We start from the raw sequence: 21,265 nt of genomic DNA on the forward strand, positions 1-21,265 counted from the left end.
CACAACAAGCTGTAAGAGGGGCAGAGGAAGGAATTGTGCATCTTCTCCTTCACTTTGCAGTTAGAAATGGTGTCAGGTTCTTGTAATTATATATCCTACAAGAGGTGAAGAAAACACCTTCAACATCGGGTGATGGATTTTGTTTTAATTGCTACCTAACGTTCATAGAACACATAAATAAACAAGAGGACTTTTGTCACAGTTCAGCCCACTGTGCATCTCTCACACATTTTCTCTTATTGTAAGTAAGAATTCCACAATGAAGGATATGAAGCTTGTGTAGCACAATGAAAGGTGAGCTGAAAAGATTCAGTCTCTGTTCCTATTTTGTTTGTGAACCATTTGCAGTGTCTTATCTGAATTATTTTAAGTCAACTGCTCTGAAGATTTGATTTAAAATCCTTCATCTGTATCCCATTCACTGCAAGTTTACTACATTTAAGTTACTTGATTGGAGATATATATTACACAGCCAAGTCTTCCCTGAAGTACTGTCTCAGTAATGTTGCCTTGTATGTAAATCTTAATTTTGTTTTCTGCTGTTGTTTGTCACCTATGAGTTATTCATGGAAACAGAATGCAATGAGATGGCAGCTCAAACCAAGCACACATAATAAGTGAAGAAAAGCTCCTCAATTGCTTTTTTTTCTTTCTTTTGTTTCAGTTGTCCAGAGACAACAGAAGAACAAATACACAGACTGTTAGGAAGAGAAACTCAATATTGAAGACCTGGCTCTGCCTATTAGAATACAGCGATAAAGTTGATTTTTTAAAATGATTTTTCTTACCATCAGCTTTGCTTCCTTCCTCCATCAGGAGCTTTGTGATATTGAGAAAGCCTTTGGCAGAAGCTAAATGAAGAGGCCTGTCTCCAACTTCCCCACTTGCATTCACATCAGCTCCAAACTTCAGCAGGAGATGAGTTACCTAAGCAGTTCATCAGTGTTGATTAGAATATCACATGAAAATCAGTCTTTTGGCACAATCAGAACAATGCACTGGGTAATACTTTATGTGCACACCTCTTTAAAGTTGGAATGGGGAGAGGAGATCCAATAGGAAACTTACGTTTGAGTTACATGTCTACGGAAATACTAAAATGCTCACAAAAATATTTCTTATCTAAGATGGGATGTGTGGTGAACGGCTGGACACCAGGCCTGCATTTGTTTAAATGACCACCCAGATATTAAAGTAAAAGCCCTTGAAGTCCACACCCAGGTCAGAACTGTTCTCAAGCTTCTTTTATGACCACAAAAGCACCAGATGCTCTCCTCACATCACTTCACAGGACAGCAATGGTTTGTTCTGAGTGCTTTATGGCAGATAAGGAAACTAATCTCTCAGTCCAACATACAAGGTGCTTCCTAACGTGCCTGGGTGGTGAGGTGCTTGTATATGAAAGAAGGATCTCAGGAGCACTTCTTTGGTTCGCAGCCTTGCTGTCACTTGATCACAGGAGTGCAGTCCTTTCCATCATCTCTCTATCTGAACTCTGTTCTTTTGAAAGCTTTTCCTCCAAGTCCCAATGCACTCCAAGAAAGATGACACTGAACTGAAAAATACATTCTATTCTATACATATCTAGAGTTCATCCTTTGATACATGAAAACTGGCCAGAATACATTATTTTAGCTAAAGAGAGGTGTAGAGAATTACTTACGTAAGCCAGAACAGACCCATTATTATATTCTACAAAAAAGGACTGTTCAGGGCAACTGAAAGGATTGCTAATTAACTATATGCATAATTTTTCTATTAAAAAAAAAAAAAAAAAAAAAAAAGAATTAGAAGATTCAATGCCTGCTTTGGTCAGGGTTTGAGATTACGTTTCAGTGAATCTGTGACCTGTGTGAATGAAACAAATGCACCTGGACTTGTTGTATGCACAACATCTCAAGGAAAATCCTGCTCTCCAAATCATGTTTTTTTTCTGTGAACATAAAAGTGGCCACAACTTAATTTGTGAATTCCAATGAAAACGGCAGAAATTACATTTAATTATTACTGGCACATGATGTGCACCTCCTTGCAGAGCCTTAAGGCAGTTTACTCCCAATGCAGTCTCTGGAATATGGGATAAAAAAAGCAACAAATGAAGTAAATCTCTTAGTCGTAGCCTGTTTGCAAATAATCAGTTCTGGCTAGAAAATCACTTGTTTCAAGAGGGCTAGAAGGGAAGACACCAATTCGTTCTAGGGTCCAGCACAGAGGATTGAGTGCAGATATTTCCTGTTAAAATTCAGACTCAAGGGCAACCAGAGACTGACTTAAGTGTATGAAAGCCTTTCACAGTGATCCCCCTGAATTGCAATGCAAATGTGTAAGAATAGACTTACAGTTGCCTGTACTGCTCCACCTTCTATCTTACTGAAATCTCCCCCCCGCCCCATGTTACCTGTTCATGGCCATAATAAGCAGCAATGTGCAACGGGGTGAAGAAAACCGCATCCTGAACGTTCACATAAGCTCCATGCTGCAAAAGAATATCGACAGCCTAGAAGAATACAAAGAGAAATTCCTATTAGAAGCAGCATACAAATGGAGTCAGGCAGTAAAACAGGATTTCAAGATATCGCCAGTTTAAAAGAAACAAAAAGCCCTAAGCCCACACAGGGGAAGAGCTGAGTGCAACATGTAAGAGTGGCAAACTTAAATTAACTGAACGCTGAATGTCACTGATGCTTTACAAATCAGGCTGAAGATGTGTTTGCAAGTAAAAAGCCTGATTTACAAAATAGGAGGAGTAGAAATGAGTCTGTCCTTTTATTTTCTTTTAATCGTCCTGAACGAGGAGCCGTAAACTCATCAGAGTTTTCAGAAGTAAATAAAACAAAATAGAAAATCCTTTTAAATTAGGCCAATCCTCACTGTGCACAAATGTGTTCTAGGAGTTGATAAGCCTGTGGCATTGATAAATAACCCTAAGTGTTTCTTTCCAATCAGCAGTTGGTTTTGGACTTCCAGGAGGCCATTGCTGTCATTAACAGCCAGTAATCACCAAACATGGGCTATCTGAATAACTTGCAGAATGCAAGCCTGAATGAAGCTGCTTTGGATTATTTTCTGAAGCCTGCAGAACTGCTAATCTTTTTTTGTTTCTCTGAAGCACAAAGGAGCCCATGCACGTTCAGTGCTGGCAACTGGGTTACGTGGGCAGTTCTGCACTTCATTCTGATGAAACTTCCTGAAGTTTTCTAATGATGATGAAAAGCTTTGGGCTGTGAGTCACCTGCAGGGAAGCAGTTCCCTGGCAATCTGCGGAAGTCACAGAAGGGGAAACAGCCATCTTGGTGCTGTGCTCTGCACTCCGTACCTCCCACTGAGATTTCCCCCGATGACGCCAATTAATCCCAGCTATGATGATGCACAGTTCTCTCAACTGCTGTCTAACTTAAGGCTATTGATTCATTTCATACCTGCAGCAATTCAACCAGTCAGTTAAATCCATGTCATTCACCAGAACTCAGGCAGCTAGAGCCTGTTACTAAGCAACATTAGTGTTGAGGGATTATTTCTTTACACAGTTTAAATCGAAATATATTTCTTCCCATGTGACTGCCAATACATACGCACTATCGTGTAAGACATGAGGACAGATGTGAGACCACAGTAAGCTTTTGTATCTTCCTTAGCTGGTCCATTCAGTTAAGCAGGCCACTGATGAAACACGTAAGGAAAGATTCAGGTAGCGACCTCTTGAAACATAATGATCTCCCCAGGGTTGCTTCTGCTACAGGTAGTCAGAGATGCTGCACTCACAGATCATTTCCCACAGAGAAAAGGGGAAACTCACCTGGTGATGCCCAGCTATGGTGGCAATGTGAAGGGCTGTCAGAGCTCCATATCCAACCTGCTGAACGTCAGCTCCGCCATGCAGCAGTGCTGTTATGAGTTCTGCGTTGTCCTATGGAGTGTGCACATAAAGCATCTTATTTCTGCAGTAGCAAACAAAGCTGGCCCTTCCGTATATTGAAAATAAATACGAGACTGTCTTTCCTCCTACATTCAGACAGAATTCCAAATGCTGCTGCTCACATCTTTCTTTCCATTCCTAAAGCTCTTGGCAAAATGTAAGACATTGCTGCCTTGGGAATTCAGAGCCTTCTTTGCACCAATAACAGCAATAGCAATAAGAAAGAATGCTCCTCTATCCTAAGATGCAGTGCAGAATTTAATCAACATTTCTAAAGCAACATGATATCCTCATGATGACAGTGCAAAAGCATATGCTGATTTCCCATGCATGTGCTCTCTGTAGGTAACTTTCCTGCACACTGTAAATGTAAAATTGATATTTGCTCTAGAAGTAGCACCTAGAGAGTTCAGCTGGAGAGGGCAGACAACTAAAGCTAATCCCTCCTGATTCCCTGTCATCACTTCATGCAAAATAATTTACCTTATAAGCTGCCAAGTGCAGAGCAGTAAATCCATTTCTTGTTAATCTGGATGGGCGCAGTCCTTTTAGCATAAGAGTTCTTATATGTGATTTGTTACCTTTAAAAGGAAAGTTGGAAAGCGGAGTCATTTACGCACACACCACAACAAAAAGCCACGCGTAGGAATAAATGTCAGTGTGAGTTTGACAACAGAGAGAAACAGGTTCATGAAATATTGCACCCTCAGAATCAAATTGGGTGCCATTTCCTTACCCACTGACAGCAGCAGACCTGGCCACGCGCAGCCTTACTGTTCATAATTCAACAAGGGTTGGTTAAGGAGGGTTGAACTTCTAAAGAAGCAGAATTCTCTTTTAACATCCAGACTACGCTGCAAAGAACTGCATAAATTAACAGATGCTTCCTGGAGCACTGGCTTCTCAGCCAGAGTTCTTCTGTCCTTTCAGAAACGCAGCCCTGCTCTCCCTCTGCCTACGAATTACTGCAGGATAGCAGTTTTGAGGGATGCTGTGGCCATCGGCATGGGCAACTAACTTCATTCCTATCTTTCCGATGTAGTGATGGTCTCAAAAACATACCTCCTTCTGGATAATCATGGCAATGTTTGAGGGCAGTGCTGAGTCTAATAACTTCTCTTCAACCCTGAGGTGTTCACATATTGCACCTAATTAATCAATATTGTGCATTTTCTTTAACTTCCTTTCACTAACTCCATCAATTGCTGTTATGTTACCAAATGCTGATGTTGTCTTTAAGATGAACCTGCACGCTCTGAAATCAAGTTTAAAGATTCTTTTTCTGTTCAGCAGTGCAAGATCAGGTCCTCCTTGATCTAAGGCTGACCAAATCTTATCTGTATATTGTTGTTGCATACCTTGTGGGGCTGAAACCTTATGGCAAAATTCTCTGTCTCTCTTAGCAAGTGGAACAGATGCCACATGTGTGCATAAACTAATGACTGGCCAAGCAGCAATGTGGATCAGAGTGGAAAACTGCACCACTTGTGTGTTTTTATGAACATTCCAGAAGTCACCCTGCAGTCTTTTCTTGCATACTAGGATTCGCTGTCTGCAAAAGTCCTATCAACCCGTATTTTCTGACTAGAGCACTTGAATTACTCTTCTAACTACTGTGATATACAGTGCAGGTGTTTCCACTGTACTAGAAAAATGCAGGCTTTGTGGATGGCAAATACATTCAAACTAGCTCCATATCCTGAAATCTATAGCAAATACACCATACATAATTGTATAAAAGTACTACACAATGAGTAAAGAGTAATGAACCAATGCATATAGCAATTGAGATGAATTAATTGAACATTTGTAATAAAGACATGACAAATTATCACCCACAACTTCTCTTGGACCAACGGATCAGTCGTAATGTGGTTCAGTGTAAGTTGCTTCAGTCTTGTTGGCAAACAGGGTTGAAGGTAATGCTTACAGGTAATTACCAAATGCCAGTGAGGACAAACCCAAGAAATTGAAAATATAATAATCCTCCTGACAGTCATTACAGACAAATACCAACCGTGTAAATAAGATGCTTGAAATACCTACCCTCACATATGCAGCATAAGTGAAGAAGAGAGAGCCCATTATCTGTGCGGTAATTTAAATTGACTTTGCAGAAGGCTTCATCAGAGCTGAAGAAAGATTTTTCAGAGGATTACTGTTTTCATCCTTTGGTAGAATTTATTTCATTTGGAAAACGTTTACAAGAGAAATCTCAATTGAAGCTTTTGCAGACACAGGGCTAAATTTAGATTCAGTTTGCACTCTGTAAACCTAGAAATGCTTTACTGACAACAAGTGGGGATCCAGATTTATCTTTCAGCAAATTAAACCTGAGCCTAACTTGAATTGCTCCCTGAACACCCTGCTACCAGTACCGTCCTGCTAATCAGTGCATTCCTTCTAAACCCTGATAAAATAGAGGAAAAGAAAGAGCAGAAAGCTCTCCTTATAGATAAGACTCTTTCTATAATTAATGAAAAAAGAGGACAGTTTGTTCATTGATTTAAAAATAAAGATTAAAAAATACAAAGAAGTATTCATTCTACACTGATGAACAGGACATAAGCACAGAACTGGTGGCAATTAAGGTAAGTCGAAAGAACACCTGGGAGGCCTTCAGAAAGAACGTCTGTGTTCCTGAAAACATGCAAAGAAACACAACAAAATCATTACATTGATGCACAGACATGGGAACCCGACAGGAGCACAAACAATGCTGGTCGTTGCCTTTTTAAGCCTTACATGTGTAGCTGTAACTTTCTTAAGGACTGTATGTTGCCTTTGACAGTTTAGCATTCAATGTATTGTCATTTCAGGTTGTGAATTCATGGTTTATTTTGAGAAGCACTCTTTTCTTTTTTCTTTCTAAGTGGCTTTGATGCCTGACATTATTTAACTGCTCATTTCCCTAGAGTTAGGTCAGTACGCTTGGGCTGTGGTTGGACTTGATGATCTTTAAGGTCTTTTCCAACCTGAGCAATGCTATGATTCTATGAGCTTTTTGGATGGTGAGGATGTGAGAGAGCCACTCTGCTGAGGAGCACGGCTGTCAGTGCGTCAGTGTTCCTGCTGTTCTAGAAGGCGGCTGCAGGCAGGGATTGGAGTTTCACTTTCAAAGATGACCTGTTTGTGTGTTCCTTCAAACTGTATTACTTCAGAAAAATTCCTGTCTAAAGCAGCACACAGCAAAACTTAAGCATGTCATAAACTCAGATGTACCTTTAAAGATAATTTGTTTGCAAAAGAATATAGTCGTTTGCTCTAAAATATTGGCATTAGTAATTAATAGCCACTAATGTTGGTACTGTGTGACTCTTACCCACGTATCCCCAAAAATAGACATTAAAGAACAGGCATTCTGTAGGTGTGAAATTCCTTCTGTAAGAAAACAATTGAAACTGAAAATGCTGCTCAATAGCAAATACTCCTTCAGTAGGCATTCATGAGCAGATTTCCTGAGTATTTTACCTAAAAACGTGCTTCAGTTCTGCCAGCTCCTTGTCTTTGATTTGCAGGTCATCTTCTAATCGCTCTATGATTATAGCATACGATTCACTGACTTTCTTCTTCCATTCATCTGTCAGCAACAAAACAGAAACACTTCAAAACATACAGAAGGCAGGGACTCAGACTGCGGTGTCCCACCAGCAGAGCACTGCGCTTCTAAACACAGTTACACACCATTCCTGTGCTGCTCTACCGAAGCTTGAAAGCTTAATTAAAACGTTACAGCCATTAATCCATTCTTACTGCAGCCAACACAGACACATATGGACTGATTTCGTAGATTGCTAGTACATCCGAATCCTTGTCAGGAGTATTTTTAATCTGAACAAGAGAAAACTTCAACCACAGGTTTCATTTGTTAGTTCTTATTTCCTAAATCTTAGCATACATCCACAGCACAGACAGATTAAACTTTTAAGGCTTTTCTAATGAAGTATGAGCTAACACAATAATGTAAACTAATACGACCTTACACGACAGTGCAGCAGATTTACTTTGTTTCGTCTTTAACAGACAGATATGGACTAAGCTGCTATTCCTGTCAGCTAAGAACAATACAATACCTTACCCTTGAACTCAAGGGTAAATTTGCGATGATATTCCATCATTTGCAGATGGAGGCAAGGCACACTACAGCTTAACAAAATCACAGCAGTGTTAATTACCAGTGCAAGTTTGGGTTGGTCTAGATTTGTAATTTCCCATTTGTTCAACGTATCTTCTTTGTTTCAGCAGAGTTCTTGCAGTAATACGATTCCTCGCTCAAGAGCAGCGACGGCCCTGCTGAAAAACACCCTGATGGTCTCTGGCTAAAAATAAACCCTGTGCCAATGGAATGTCATGCAACAATGGCACGGAGCACAGCAGCACGTGCTGCCAAGTGTGACAAAATAGCGCAGGTACCTCATCAGCCTCTTTAAAAATCGACTGCCCGTTTCAATAGAAATGTTTGCTCTCGTCTGCTGCATACATAAAACTGGAGGAGAGGAGGCAATTTGGTGGCTGGTTACCAATTTGGTACAGAGAAAGGCGTTAATGAGGTTGAATCCCAAACAGTCTTTTGGGATCCCCGAGGAGCGCTGAGGGTCCTTGGCTTGAAGACAACAGAGAAGATCTCAACTGGTAACATTAACAGCAGCTGCAGCACACAGGATGGCTTTGGAGAACCTGAGTATTTTAATTGTAACGTATACATTGTATCATACCAGGGAACACTGACTTCTTCCCCTTTGGTAACATTTGCACATGTTGCTACATTTTGAGGACATCCCTCCAAGTAAAACCGGAGCTGAGTTTGCTGTCAGGAATTCAGTACGCTGACTTTGCATTTTTCTGTCCTTAGGCAGAGAACCACAGCAAAGCTGCCCCTTCACAGCCACACAGCTGCAGCTCCACAGGCCAGCATGTCTGTCAGGCTGCAAATGAAGGACACGACCTGGAGAAAGCAGGCCTATCAGCCATGCAGACTGACTGCTAAGGAGGGAGGCTCTTTGCTGTGCTCTGGCCCTGCTCCCGCTGGAGTTTTCCCCAGAACAGAGGATGTTTGAGCTGCTTTGCTCACATTCTGAGCAGACTGTGCACTAATCAGCAAAGGGCCAGGACCTGTATGGATATGCATCATGCTGACATCCTTGTTAGCATTTTAGTCAGCACTCAGCATCATAGAAATGCATTAAAAAAATCCATGGTCCAAGTAGACAGGACTTCGTGCTTACATATACAAGCAAAGAAACCATGTCATAATAAACTGATACTGTGTGCACAGATGATTCCTCTAAGAGCTTCTGCTTAAGAGCCATGCAAGAAAGTTGGTCAACAGCAAAATAGTGCTGCTTTCCACTCACATAATCCAAACCTCCTTTAATCTGGTTAGCACAGATCTGCTCGTCTATGTCTGCACCTTTCACATCCATTTCCCTTCAAACAGGAAGACTTCAAACTCATTTTCTCATCCCACTTTGGGATTTCTGCTCTTTTCTGTATCTCCTTCTTCTTTGATTGCTTTTTAAAATTTACTTTATATTTGTATCCTGATACATACACACACACAAATATATTTAAAGCCTGCTGATTGACCTTGACAGTTGTTCTGTTTAGTCTTCTCAGTTGAGGATTTCAGGCAAGAGGATATGTAAATATAGTACACATACATCAAATCTCTAGCAAGCTGCATCCCACCACAAACAAACTCGAACTCCCATGATAGCTCCTGGCACACCGTGAGCTCATCCTTGTATTTGCACTGATTTACACATAAAACCAAGGACGTATTTTGGAAGACTTTGACCTGCTGACAAGATGCCCTGTGATACGTGACCAAATATTTGCAAAGCGCACCAGCCTCTGAACTGATCCTCCACATCCAGTTGCCAAGCAACGAGGAGGGCTGTAAAAACAGCACCCTATGGTTACCTGCTCTGCCACTGCTTCTGTTACCTTAGTGCAGCTTTTCTTCCCTCTCCTGAGGGCAGCCGTGGCTGTGCAGCCCAGGAACAAACTTCTGGCCACCCCCCAGCCCACGAGCCTGCAGGATGCTCGGCCAGGTGCCTCCCACCACTACCTGGGCTAGGAACTTGGTGACACACGGAGCTTTCTGAGCATTCTGTGATCCGTCCCTTCGGGTTTTCCCCTTTGGCTGTTAAAAAAAGGCAGATCTGCTTGTTCTTTATCACCTGTGCTCTCAGAACAGCTCTGGAAGTGCTTGGAGGCTGGCCCGGGGCTGTGTGAGGACACCTGAATCCAGGGGAATAATTAATAACAGCCGAGCCTGTTTACAAACAAACACCAGAGGGAGAACTACACCGACATCAGGGTTAGCCCATTTCTAATTAACATACGTCCAAGGGGCACTGAAACGTCAAGAGCAATGTTTTCTCAGTGAGTATTCAGATGTAATTGCAGATGTAATACTAAGCTGTGCAATTTTTGGTAATGCTCAGGTACGTCACGTGAGCAGGGCGTTCAAATACATCGTTACAGAACTAAAGCAGGAGGAAGCCGATAGCCCACGTAACAAAGCAGGCGCTCACACCTCCTGGGTGGCAGCGGATTGGAGGGGTGTGCAGAAGCACAGCGCTGCTATTTTGGTGATGGCAGCACGGCGGTGGCATTTGCACAGGGATTAACCTTCCACATGCGCAGAGAGGAAAAAAGGAATCTGTCGCATCAGATTTAGGAACATGAGATGGGAATGCTGAGCAGCACAAACTCCTTATCCAAGCCAAGGCGATGCAAAAGATGGAACTTTCTTACCTTGGTTCCCCAAATCCTTCTGGCACGGGTATCTCTCAGCTCCTCCTCCTTTTTTTTTTCTTCTTTCCCTTACACTAATTTCAGCTGCCTCACCCTGTGTTCTTTTCTAAGTGCCCGATTGCTCACGTTTCAATCTCCTGCCTAAAACATTGCTGAACTAATTCTCTTCTCCCAAATTCCATAATGCAATACAGACAGTATGGCTAAATCTCTGTCCATTATTACATGCTCTCAAGGCAGCCTGTGAAATCATTAAGATCATGTTCATTATGAGCCCCAGTATTACACAACAGAGCAAAACTAATTAAATAATGAAAGCCAACATGAATAAAATCATTCAACACTCATTTTTCTCGAGACCACATCTGTCCCAGTTGCACTTCAGGAAGGGTGGAGACAGGCAGGATCCAAAGGCCCACACAGATTCTGCATCCACCTGGGAACTCAGTGAGTCTTCATCAAAATCAAGCTCCAAGTTTCAACAGATGCCTCCTGCTCTTAGGAAGCCCTATCTGTCACTTTCTGCACTGCACCTTCACTGCTCAGACCACAGGATGATCACAAAGTGCCACAGTCGTCTTGTTCTCGGAATCTGATAGTGGAAGCCAGAAACACCAAAACTGCAATTACCTTACTGTTAAATGTTACTATGTGGCCTTGGATAAGTCTCTCAATTGCTTGGGACAATTCCAGCTGGTTGAATGAGAGCAATGCTTTAGATGCTAGAGAGTGAACACAGTTCACTTGCTTTAGCAGTTAAACTGTGAGAAAGCAGCTAAACTTTGTAAAATGCCATCTAAGTAAAATAGTCTGTACATCAAACTTTGACTATTAGTGCCTGGAACTGCCCAGTTTGAAGTCTTTTAATAAGATGTCATTACATTATAAGACAGCCCTTCCTTAAGGACAAGAATTTGTTACAGCTAAAAACACGCACGCTCGTTAAGCAGCTCTAACACATAAAGCAAACAATTATCTCCTGCCTAAAGAAATGCACTAGATAATTTTTCAGATGTGTCATGAAGGATTGACAGAAACACTGGCTTGTCTGTTATCTCCTCTCAACACAAATACTGATTAACTCAGAAATGACATCACATCCTTGGTAGGCTGAACACCCTTTTGTGTTCTGCAGCTCCCATGCTTTCTCTGCCTGCTGAGCTGCTCAGCCAGTGCCCAACAAAATCAACAAGCTGCAGAATTGGCCTGCAGAAGGTCTGACTGGTGAATGCAGAGCTCTGCCTCTTACTGTCAGGGTATGTCAGGAGAGCCCTATCCCGCACTGCCATTCTCATGGCACGGTCCACTTTCTCTATTTGTTAGAACATTTCCACTACTGTCTGCAAATTACCACTGTTTTATTGGTAGTAAGAAAAGGTTATGGGTACATCAGACAATTAATGGGAACACACGCAGTTTCTGTGGCTCACTGGAGACGAGTGGAAGCTTACACATAGAAGTGCTTATGAATAAGTGCAGAATCCAAGACTGAAATTACAGAACATGTATGTGAACATGGACACATATAAAAACATAAATTTGTTGACAGGGCTCTGTATCAAAATGTTGATTTTAAGGTTTTCCACATATGCTGCATGAAACCTGATTTTAAAAATGACAGACAACACAAATCCAGATATTTTGATATCTGTGGAATAAATTCATTCAGACTGCTGACATTGCCGATGGCTAACATTGATCAAAACCCGATCTCTAGAACTCCAGACAAGAATATTTATTGTAGAAAGGACACATGGAGTAGCATAAAAACTTACAGCAGTTTCATGTTTCTTACCCAGTAAATCAAACTTACACCCCCTCCGTTATGTGAATAACAGTGAGCACATGTCAGAGGCACACTTGGTGCAGGAGTGTGAGCAGAAGCAGCCACCTCTTACCTGTCCAGCCTGCAGTTGGTCCAGCACACCTGAGCAGGACAGCATCACTCCACAGAAGGAATTCTGAGAGAGAAATACACTAATGCATTTTTACTTTCTTGTGTGCTGGTTGGAGCACTGGCCTGCTGACCCACGTGCCAGACATGACAGTCTAAGACTTTGACCAGGGCTCCACTCCTTTTTATGCTTTTGCTTAGAAGGAACACTGAGAAGATCTGCTGTACGTTTTGCTTACAATCACTACAAACTGGCAAGTAAATCATCCACAAATTGCAGACAAATTAAAGACAGGACATTTGTTCAAGCACCAGTCCTTCTACAAATCAGATTTATCTTTTTGCCTTTTTAGACAAATTTCATCACGAATTTCATTTCTAAATTTCAGCATGTCTTCTACATCTTTGTAGGCAAGCATTTCTTGAACAGACAGGAGCTTAAAGCCTTTCAGTGTAAAAGCTGACACACGCTGCACAGAATTTAACATGTTCAGTGACATCCTAACAGACTCACTTAAACTAGAACAAACTGGAAAAATCCTGGCAGTCCACAACCCAAACTGTGAGTTCTCACCAGAGAAGAGCTGGTCTGAAACCTGCACACCCCAGAGCTCCAAGCATTCTCGTAGGCTGACTCCAAAAAACCGTAGTGAGTTTGTATCCGACAGCAATTCCACATTCTTTTTCAGATCATCTTCTACACTAAACACCATACTTACATACTTCACCTGATCATCAATTTTTACACTTAACGAACTCAGAAAACAGTTGGAAGGTATGTCTACTTCCAAATTGATGCAGGATCCACTAACAATGCAGTTCTTCCCTACCAACACTCCAGGCCCAATCCTGGAGTATTCAATAATGGATCCAGGTCCTACAAAACACCCAGGCTCAAGTATGCTTTGAATGATACTTGCTGATCCACCCAAGGTCTCAGCTTTGTCAGAAGAGATGCTAAAAGCCTCAGGCAGTAAGTTAAGCTCAAATTTCAGTTTGCTATCAGATGTAAAATGAAACAAATACTCTTGAGTAGTTCCAATGTGATAGAACTTAGAGTTGTTTAAGACTATGACATTAAGTGAAGTTCCTTTCAGAAGAGAACAGAGCTTCTGCCGTACTTCTGCTAACTGTGATTCCTCTTTTGTGGCTTTACTTGTATTTTTTGTGTGATCTTGAGTGGTTCCACGTCCCAGGGCCTGTAGGAAGTCACCATACGCATCTATTTCACAGCACAGAGTATCAATTTGCTTATAGAATGCCAGTAATTGTTTTGCAGTGCCGTGATCAATGTAAAATATACTGTCTGTATACACGCACTCTGAGTCCACTTCCGAGTCACTGTGGTCTGCAAAGGAATCCAGCTGAGAAGAATTCCTTCTTACACAGACTGCACCACACCGGCGCATGGTCTGCACATCTGGTTTGTGCAGGAAACGATGGCAAGATGCGTATTCAAGTCCTCCTTCTCCTGAGAGACTGGATGGATCTAAAACAAACACTCCATGAGTGGTCCCAACAGCCAAATCTGAAGGGTGAGCTAAAGCAGTAAATCCGGGCTTATCAAACGTGATCGTTTCTGTAGGGCCGGTGCTGTAAAGCTCTATGTCATCTGAACAAGTAATGAGAATTCCTGGTTTCATGTGACGAGGGAAATCGATGTACATGGCAAGCTTCAGCTCCAGCATTTGGTAGACAGGATCGCCGAAAGGCAAGGCTGTGAAAATCTTGCCCAGTGCACTTGCATTCGGTAAACGCTGACTGTAACCACCTGAAGAAAAAGACACAGAGGACACTTCCTGGGAGACCACAAGCTGTGAAGTTGGTCCTATGCCAAGCATTCCTCAAAAAAGTCAGATTTAAAAAAGTTATCATACGCCTTCAAATATTTCCTGAGACAGATCTGACCTAACGTCCAAAATTCAGTGTGCCTCAAACAGCTATTTTTACATCTGTGGTTGATTTCGTTACCTTTAGTTTTGATTCAGGGCTGGAGTACAAACAACTCATCTATAAATACAGAAAATAAATGACTCCAGCTGTTTGCTTGAAAACTAAAGGAGAAAGAAAAAACATCCCAAAACAATTTTAAGTGAGAGAGGAGTCAAACAAGCAACACTTTGGTAAGGTGGCCTCTTATTTAGTGGATGGCAACCCTGCCCACAGCAGAGTGGAACTGGATGATCTGTAAGGTCTCTTCCAACCCAAGACATTCTAGGATTCTTTGACCTGGTTTCTTTCTTCTCTGCTAAGTGGATACAGTTTTCCACCCAACACATCTTGAAAGGGCTTTGACAAATTGGGTAAGGCAGCAAACATTTGTTCTGTATTTACAAGACCTCTAGGTCCCTATGCAGCCTGCAGGGAGGAAGAGACTGCTTAAGTGGGCATTTCAAGGCAGTAGCTTAATTCTGATGTTCTGACTGACCAAAGAACCCAAGTGCTGAAATGCTGAAGTGACAGTAACAACTCCAGAAGTTCCAGTGGAAATTCAAATGACCACTTCAGCTCCACTTGAGGTTACTTTTCTAAGAGAACTGCATTTCTAATTCTTTATCTATCAACATCAGTTCTTTGTTTGTTTGTTTTTCAAAGGTGACATTGTAAAGCGTGGAATGTAAAACAGAACTTACCAGAATGAATTAGTAGCACGATAAAAGAAGTCCATTTATCACCGTAGAGATTTTCCAGGCACTGAAGAACATGAAGTGTTGATCCACCATTTCCTAAAGAAAAAAGCATTTTATTATAAAGATCACCAATGATACATTCACTGAAACGTGAAGCACGCGGAGATCTGGCGATGTTTATTAAATGTGGTTTTTTTCTGTGTAAGAAATGAGCTGTCACTTGTTTTTAAAAGGTAAAATTTATTTACTTATTTTTTTTTAACAGACTGCCCGCAGATGCACTGACGTCTATCTGACATTTCCTCAATCAGTTCTGACAGAACAGCCTTCCTAGAGCACTGCAGCTGAGTCACGCAGTGAGGATGCACAGCCAAAGCAAAGGACACCTTGGCTGGGCAGGATGGTTCTGTTCAGAACAGCCTCACCACCCAATGCTTTCCAACTGACCCAACTCAGCCCCAAACGATGGCTCCTGTATGAAACGTCGCACAGCTTCACCACTGACTTCCATCAAACTTTCAGAAGGAAAAAATGTAAAACTTCTGGATATTCTTATGTGCTTCTAAAACAGCAAGATTTCTGAAAGTAATCTGTGCCTATTATTTTATACTGCAGATAGACTGCTGAGATTGGCTACCTTCTACATCCAAGTAAACAGCTATAATGAGCTTAGGATGGTATGGCAGACAACTTTCTTCCAGGTTATTGTTGCACGTTGTTGAACGCATTGAAATACATCAGTGTAAACTACCAGCTCAAAGTGAGCAGAATGAATTTACAAAACAACCACGGGTCAGTTGTATTCCACACTGGGAATACAGAAGACAGCCATACTGTATGAGCAATGTGCACCCACAGACCACTGGGATGGTGTCCCACAGAATCACAGAACGGCTTGGGTTGGAAGGGACCTCAAGGATCATGAAGCTCCAACCCCCCACGGCAAGCAGGACCACCAACCTCCACATTTCATAGCAGCCCAGGCTGCCCAGGGCCCCATCCAACCTGGCCTTGAACACCTCCAGGGATGGACGAGGCATCACAGCCTCTCTGGGCAGCTGTTCCAGCACCTCACCACTCTCTCTGTAAAGAACTTCCCCCTGACATCCAACCTAAGCCTTCCCTCCTGCAACAACATCGTCCCAGTTATCATAATGGAAATTTTCTCTGCAAAAATTACCTTACGTGAAGTCTGAGAAGCACAAACCTGCCATGCTGTGGCAGGAACGACAGTAACATGCTACCAACATCATTAGAGCCTACATCTGTGCTGCAAAGGACATTTTTTGAGCAGGATTTTGAAGCCTCTCCATTGCAAGAGAGCAGTTGCAGTGGTCACACACAAAGCTGAGCTCGGCGTGACTCAACACGAGTACGATCATACGGGTGCACTACATGAGCACAGATCCCCGAAGGACCAGACGAGGCCCCAGATGAGGGTAACATCACAGCGGCTGCAGAGCAGCCCTACAGCCCGCAGTCTGACGCCCTCCGTCGCGCACGGATCCGATTGCTCCGCAGCCGCCAGGCGGGGCACGCACCGATTTTGTGTCCCGGGGGATCCACGAAGACGTGGTACCGCACGCCCAGCGGCAGCTCCCCGCCCCGCAGCTTGGCGGCCAGCTGCCGCCGGAACGCCCGCTCCTGCTCCGCGTCGGCGGCGGTGATGGCGACCAGGTCCCAGAACTCGCCGTGCCTCGCGGCTCTGCCTGTCCGGCGGGGCGGAACGCGGTCAGCGCCGGGCCCGGGCCGCGCTCCTCGCGGGGCCGCGGATCCACGGCAGCGCCCCGCGCCCGCCCCGCGCCCCGCCGGCCCGCCCCGCGCCCGCCGCCCCACCTCGGAGCGCGGCGAACCGCTCCAGCCGCCGCCCCGTGGCCGCCCGCCGCGCCGCGCTCCGCCCGCCCGCCGCCGCCGCCGCCGCCATCGCCCCGCGCTCCACCGAGCGCCGACGGGCGCCGCCTACCCGGAAGCGCCGGGCCGGGCGGGGGGCGGACGCGGAGCGCCGTGCGCAGCTGCTGGAGCTGAGCTGAACCCGGGCTGCGCTGCCGGGCACAATCCGCCGCGGCGCTCTGCCCCGAGTTGATTTTTGTAGCCGTGGGCCTCGGCCTCTTGCGGAGTGTGCGGGCCTCAGAATCGGAGGGAGAGGCAGGATTTGTCTGCGCCTAAATCTTACGGCACAAATGGCTGGAAAGCACTATAGGAAAAAAGAAAAGAAAAGAAAAGAAAAGAAAAGAAAAGAAAAGAAAAGAAAAGAAAAGAAAAGAAAAGAAAAGAAAAGAAAAGAAAAGTAAGAAGCAGCTACCGGAAATAATTTAGAAACTTTAAAAAAGTTACCAAAATTTCATCGTTTTCCATGTCTGTAAACAGAAGACGACAGGCAGGATGCTGTGTGCTCCCGCTGCTCTGTGGGTGGGCTGTCACTGCGGCACGGCCCCCCAGGGCAGTGTGGCTGCAGTCCGTCTGAGCCCGGCTCACGCTCTCGGCTCTCTCTACATTGAGCCCCACGCATCCTCGTGAAACCATATCTCCGATATTCAGTGCGGAGGTTGGTGGCCCTGCCTGCAGCAGGGGAGGGGCGGGGGGGCGATTGGAGATTCGTGATCCTTAAGATCCCTCCCAACCCGGGCCATTCTGTGATTCTGTTCACTGACTTAATTAGCATCAGTGAACGACATTTCCAGTTGCACCTCAGCCCTATGCAGCTGTTGCTGTTGTGCCAAGGCCAGTAGCTCCCCAGGGCAGCCCTGCGCTCATGCCAGGCGGTGCTGTGCAAGCTCTGCACTGCTGTAGCTGGGCACAGGGCAACAGCAGTTACCTGGTGATTCAATGGGCAATGAAAAGGGTTTGACTTAAGAGCTGTAGTTCAAAATAATTTTTTTTCAGTCTTTTGCACATGTTTGAATTGTTGTCAATAGACAACAGGAAGGTCGGTGTGACAGCAGCTATGCTGTGAGCTGGCCGTGGCTTCTTGCCTCTCCTCCTGTGGAGGAGCCTGTCTGCAACCTGCTGCCCTGCCCTGCCCCCCCCAGCCTCATCCTGCAGATGTTTCTGAAGTACATGTTTTCAGTTATCAGATTGAAGCAGTGGTAATCTACTATTTAATCTTTGGAACAAGAACTGAACTGAGCTGTAGGTGTGCTAAGGAGAGAATGTGGCAGAATGGACCGGGAGGAATGCTGCTGTGACTGCTTTCCGTGCTGCCCTATTGCTCACATCCTGAATTGCGTTATGGTTGCACCTGTCACTGAGTTGTATGGAAAGCTGTGTCCTCCAGGTTTGAAATTTACCTCTTAATTAACGAGAATGAGACCTGAAAGAGTTGGTTCTCACATATTCCCAGCTAATGCCCCCTCTGCACTGTTAGATCCTTCAGCTTTTGAAGAAGATGCATCTTTATCTCAGCTCACTCCCCTTCAGCTCCTTATTCTTCAGGCTAAGCAGAATAAAACCCAGCAGCGGTGTTGCAGAAGATAGACAGCTGACACAGAACCATGTGAACTGTCTGGGTGTAACTGTTTGTCCCAGAGACAGGAGGATCTGTGTGACCCCTGTGAGGGATTCACCCTGTGTCTGCCAGCTGCTGTGACAGACATGTGTGGAGAATAAATAAAGAGCAATTATTTAACAGCCAGTGTAATTGGCTGCTGGAACAGCCCACTTAGAGATCCGGTCGATCACTTGGAGTCACTAAATCAAATTGGATGTCTCTGCTCTATTCAGCCAGAAATTATGGGCTTCAGATAGGAATACTGAATGAAGATGAGCTGTCTTATCTGGAAGGTCAGACTAGATAATGACAATGTCTCTGTCTAGCTGTACATCAGTAAATACTTACTGCTGTGCTGAATGCCAACGGGTCTGATTCTGAGCATACTGAATTACAGCCCCGAAGGGCAATTCCTTTGGTCAGTTTCTCCCAGCCTTCCCTCTCAACACACCTCACTTCACCAGCTCCTGCACTAGGGTGTGATGTTAAAACAAGCACATGCATCTCTGAGCACGGTTGTTTCACTTAATCATAATAAACCTAGATCCTATCAAAATATGTTTTCCTTCCAGGAACAGCACACTCACACGCTTCCAACAGAAGACGTGTAATCACACTGTTGCCTCAAATAAAACGTTCAAGCTGTGAGTATTTATGGCAATGCTGAAATTCGGTGTCATTTCATAATTTGAACTGAGCTCTCGTATAGACTTAATTGCCAAGATGTAATATTCCTTAAAAGCACTCATTCTTAGAATTTATAAAACACTGAGAGAATCAGCAGTGCAGATCTGAGCCACAAAGGGCAGAATTCTGCCTTGCTGGAGGAGCTCCCACCTGCAGCTCTCATCGCACATCTTCTGCCTTGATTTCAGCCGCTCTCTGTTTCGGTTCATTCTGCTCCTGGTTTACTTTCAGTGCATTCTTTGTGTGTCTGTGCAGCTGTGGGAATACACTCGTGTGCAGAAATCCTCCTTCAGGCCCGGATCAGATCATAGAATAACTAACTGTGTGTGTTAGGATTAACACCACTGCGCTATCAGAAATACACAGCTGATAACATTTGTCTGCAAAGAGCCTTCCCCCCTCCCCACCCCAATTAGTTTTTCTGCGCAGAATCAATTAATTTGTTAGTCATACCTAATTTAGTGAGAAAAAGCTTCTGCAAAAATAGACATAAATTATTTTATTAAAGCCATATGCGAGGCAAACGTTAAATATTTTACAGGCGCATCAGCTGTACTTGAAACTTCTTTGCTGTTTTTAGTTACCATTTGAAGCTAATATCTGTAATCTATTGGACAAAAAGCAATTGAAACACTCAGCTTAAGATAAATGATCTTTTTAGCTGGAGTATAGAGTCCATAATTACAGCGTGAACAGATTAGGGAAAATAACATTCCGTCATGTCTCTTGTTCAGCACTTACAGAAATTCTGCCTGCTTATTTAATATCCAAATGGCCCATCTCCAGCAGTGTTCTCACTGTTTGATGTGATCCGGCCGTTCTCTGACGCCTCCCGCCCTTCATACAGACTGCTGGCCTCTAAAATTCTGTCTTTTTCACCCACTGAGTATTTTTAGCCACGTGCTCTGTTAAACTGCTCACACTCCCATAGCTAAAATGCTGACATTAAACATACATTATCACCTATTGAAAAAAGAAGAAGAAGGTGTCTCGCTATATGTAAACACACGGCTGAACCACACTGCTAATTGGCTTGGGGCTGAAAGCAGGGCTGGCTCTGATGTTTCTGGTGTTTCCCAGGACCACATCCAGGCAGGACCCTGACCGGGCCCTGCGCTTTGCCAGCTGGCAGCTTCTTGCTTGTGGCAGTTTTCTTGGTCTTATTTTTCCATGCATTGCTCAGGCAACAGTTTGTTTTCCTCCTGGTAAAACAAGCTGCATGGTAACAATACTTTAAGGCTATGTCATGCCTAATTTGTTCTAGCAGTCCAGTGTTACAAAAATTAACTCTCTTCTGAAGGGGCATCAGGACAAGAGACTGCAAAGATCCTGCCTCTCTTAGTCCGTGCTCTGCCTGTTGCTATTCCTCAGCACAAGTGGATTTGCTGGCCCTGAACTTCCCTTGCTGCTGGTCCTCATCTTTGTGCTGAGCTGAGCATGGCACAGCAGCAGCTCCTGTTTGCTGGGCACTGCAGGGCGTTGTTGTTTGCTGGGTGTTACATGCTGGTGTTTCATGCTGGTGTCTCATGCTGGGTGTCTCATGCTGGGTGTTTGTTACATGCTGGGTGCAGTTTGCTGGTCACTGTGTGCCCCTTCTGCCACCCCGTTGATCTCTGTGCCTAACGCTCCTAGATGCCTTCACAGCACGGATATTTCACTCTGTAAGCAATAAGCTGTGGTTACCCAGCAATTAACCCTTATGTGAAGGACTTCATTTACTTTGTACCATAGCACTTTGTATCATAGTACTTCATCCTCCACCATTTCCTTCCTGAATGTATTTAGCAGATATCATTATATTTCTTCCCTGGTGCTGTCCTTGAACAGATATTGAATGTAAAATGAATTTGTAGAGGGCTCTTGCTTCTGTTGACTGCTTCTTACTAGCA

At 43.9% G+C, this 21,265-nt stretch overlaps 2 protein-coding genes across 2 annotated transcripts in view; both read right to left on the reverse strand.

The window, feature by feature from the left end:
- Positions 1–8,234, reverse strand: part of TNNI3K (TNNI3 interacting kinase) — a 47,427-nt gene extending 39,193 nt beyond the window's left edge. The window contains exons 1-7 of the mRNA XM_048944841.1: positions 8,092–8,234; positions 7,388–7,496; positions 5,963–6,048; positions 4,400–4,497; positions 3,797–3,907; positions 2,399–2,497; positions 789–927 (exon numbers count right to left, since the gene is read on the reverse strand). Of these exons, the coding sequence (XP_048800798.1) occupies positions 789–927; positions 2,399–2,497; positions 3,797–3,907; positions 4,400–4,497; positions 5,963–6,048; positions 7,388–7,496; positions 8,092–8,131 (682 nt within the window). The 5' untranslated portion in view covers positions 8,132–8,234. The remainder of the gene's footprint in view (positions 1–788; positions 928–2,398; positions 2,498–3,796; positions 3,908–4,399; positions 4,498–5,962; positions 6,049–7,387; positions 7,497–8,091) is intronic.
- Positions 8,235–12,019: 3,785 nt separating this feature from the next.
- Positions 12,020–17,725, reverse strand: FPGT (fucose-1-phosphate guanylyltransferase). The gene is made up of 5 exons (XM_048944263.1): positions 17,537–17,725; positions 17,166–17,364; positions 16,744–16,911; positions 15,206–15,298; positions 12,020–14,343 (listed from the first exon to the last, which is right to left on the reverse strand). The coding sequence occupies exons 1-5, from the start codon at positions 17,723–17,725 to the stop codon at positions 12,893–12,895; spliced, it is 2,100 nt and encodes a 699-aa protein (XP_048800220.1). The 3' UTR covers positions 12,020–12,892.
- Between the last annotated feature and the right edge of the window lie 3,540 nt (positions 17,726–21,265).

This window comes from Lagopus muta, chromosome 5 (assembly GCF_023343835.1).
Source record: "Lagopus muta isolate bLagMut1 chromosome 5, bLagMut1 primary, whole genome shotgun sequence".
Lineage (NCBI taxonomy): Eukaryota > Metazoa > Chordata > Aves > Galliformes > Phasianidae > Lagopus > Lagopus muta.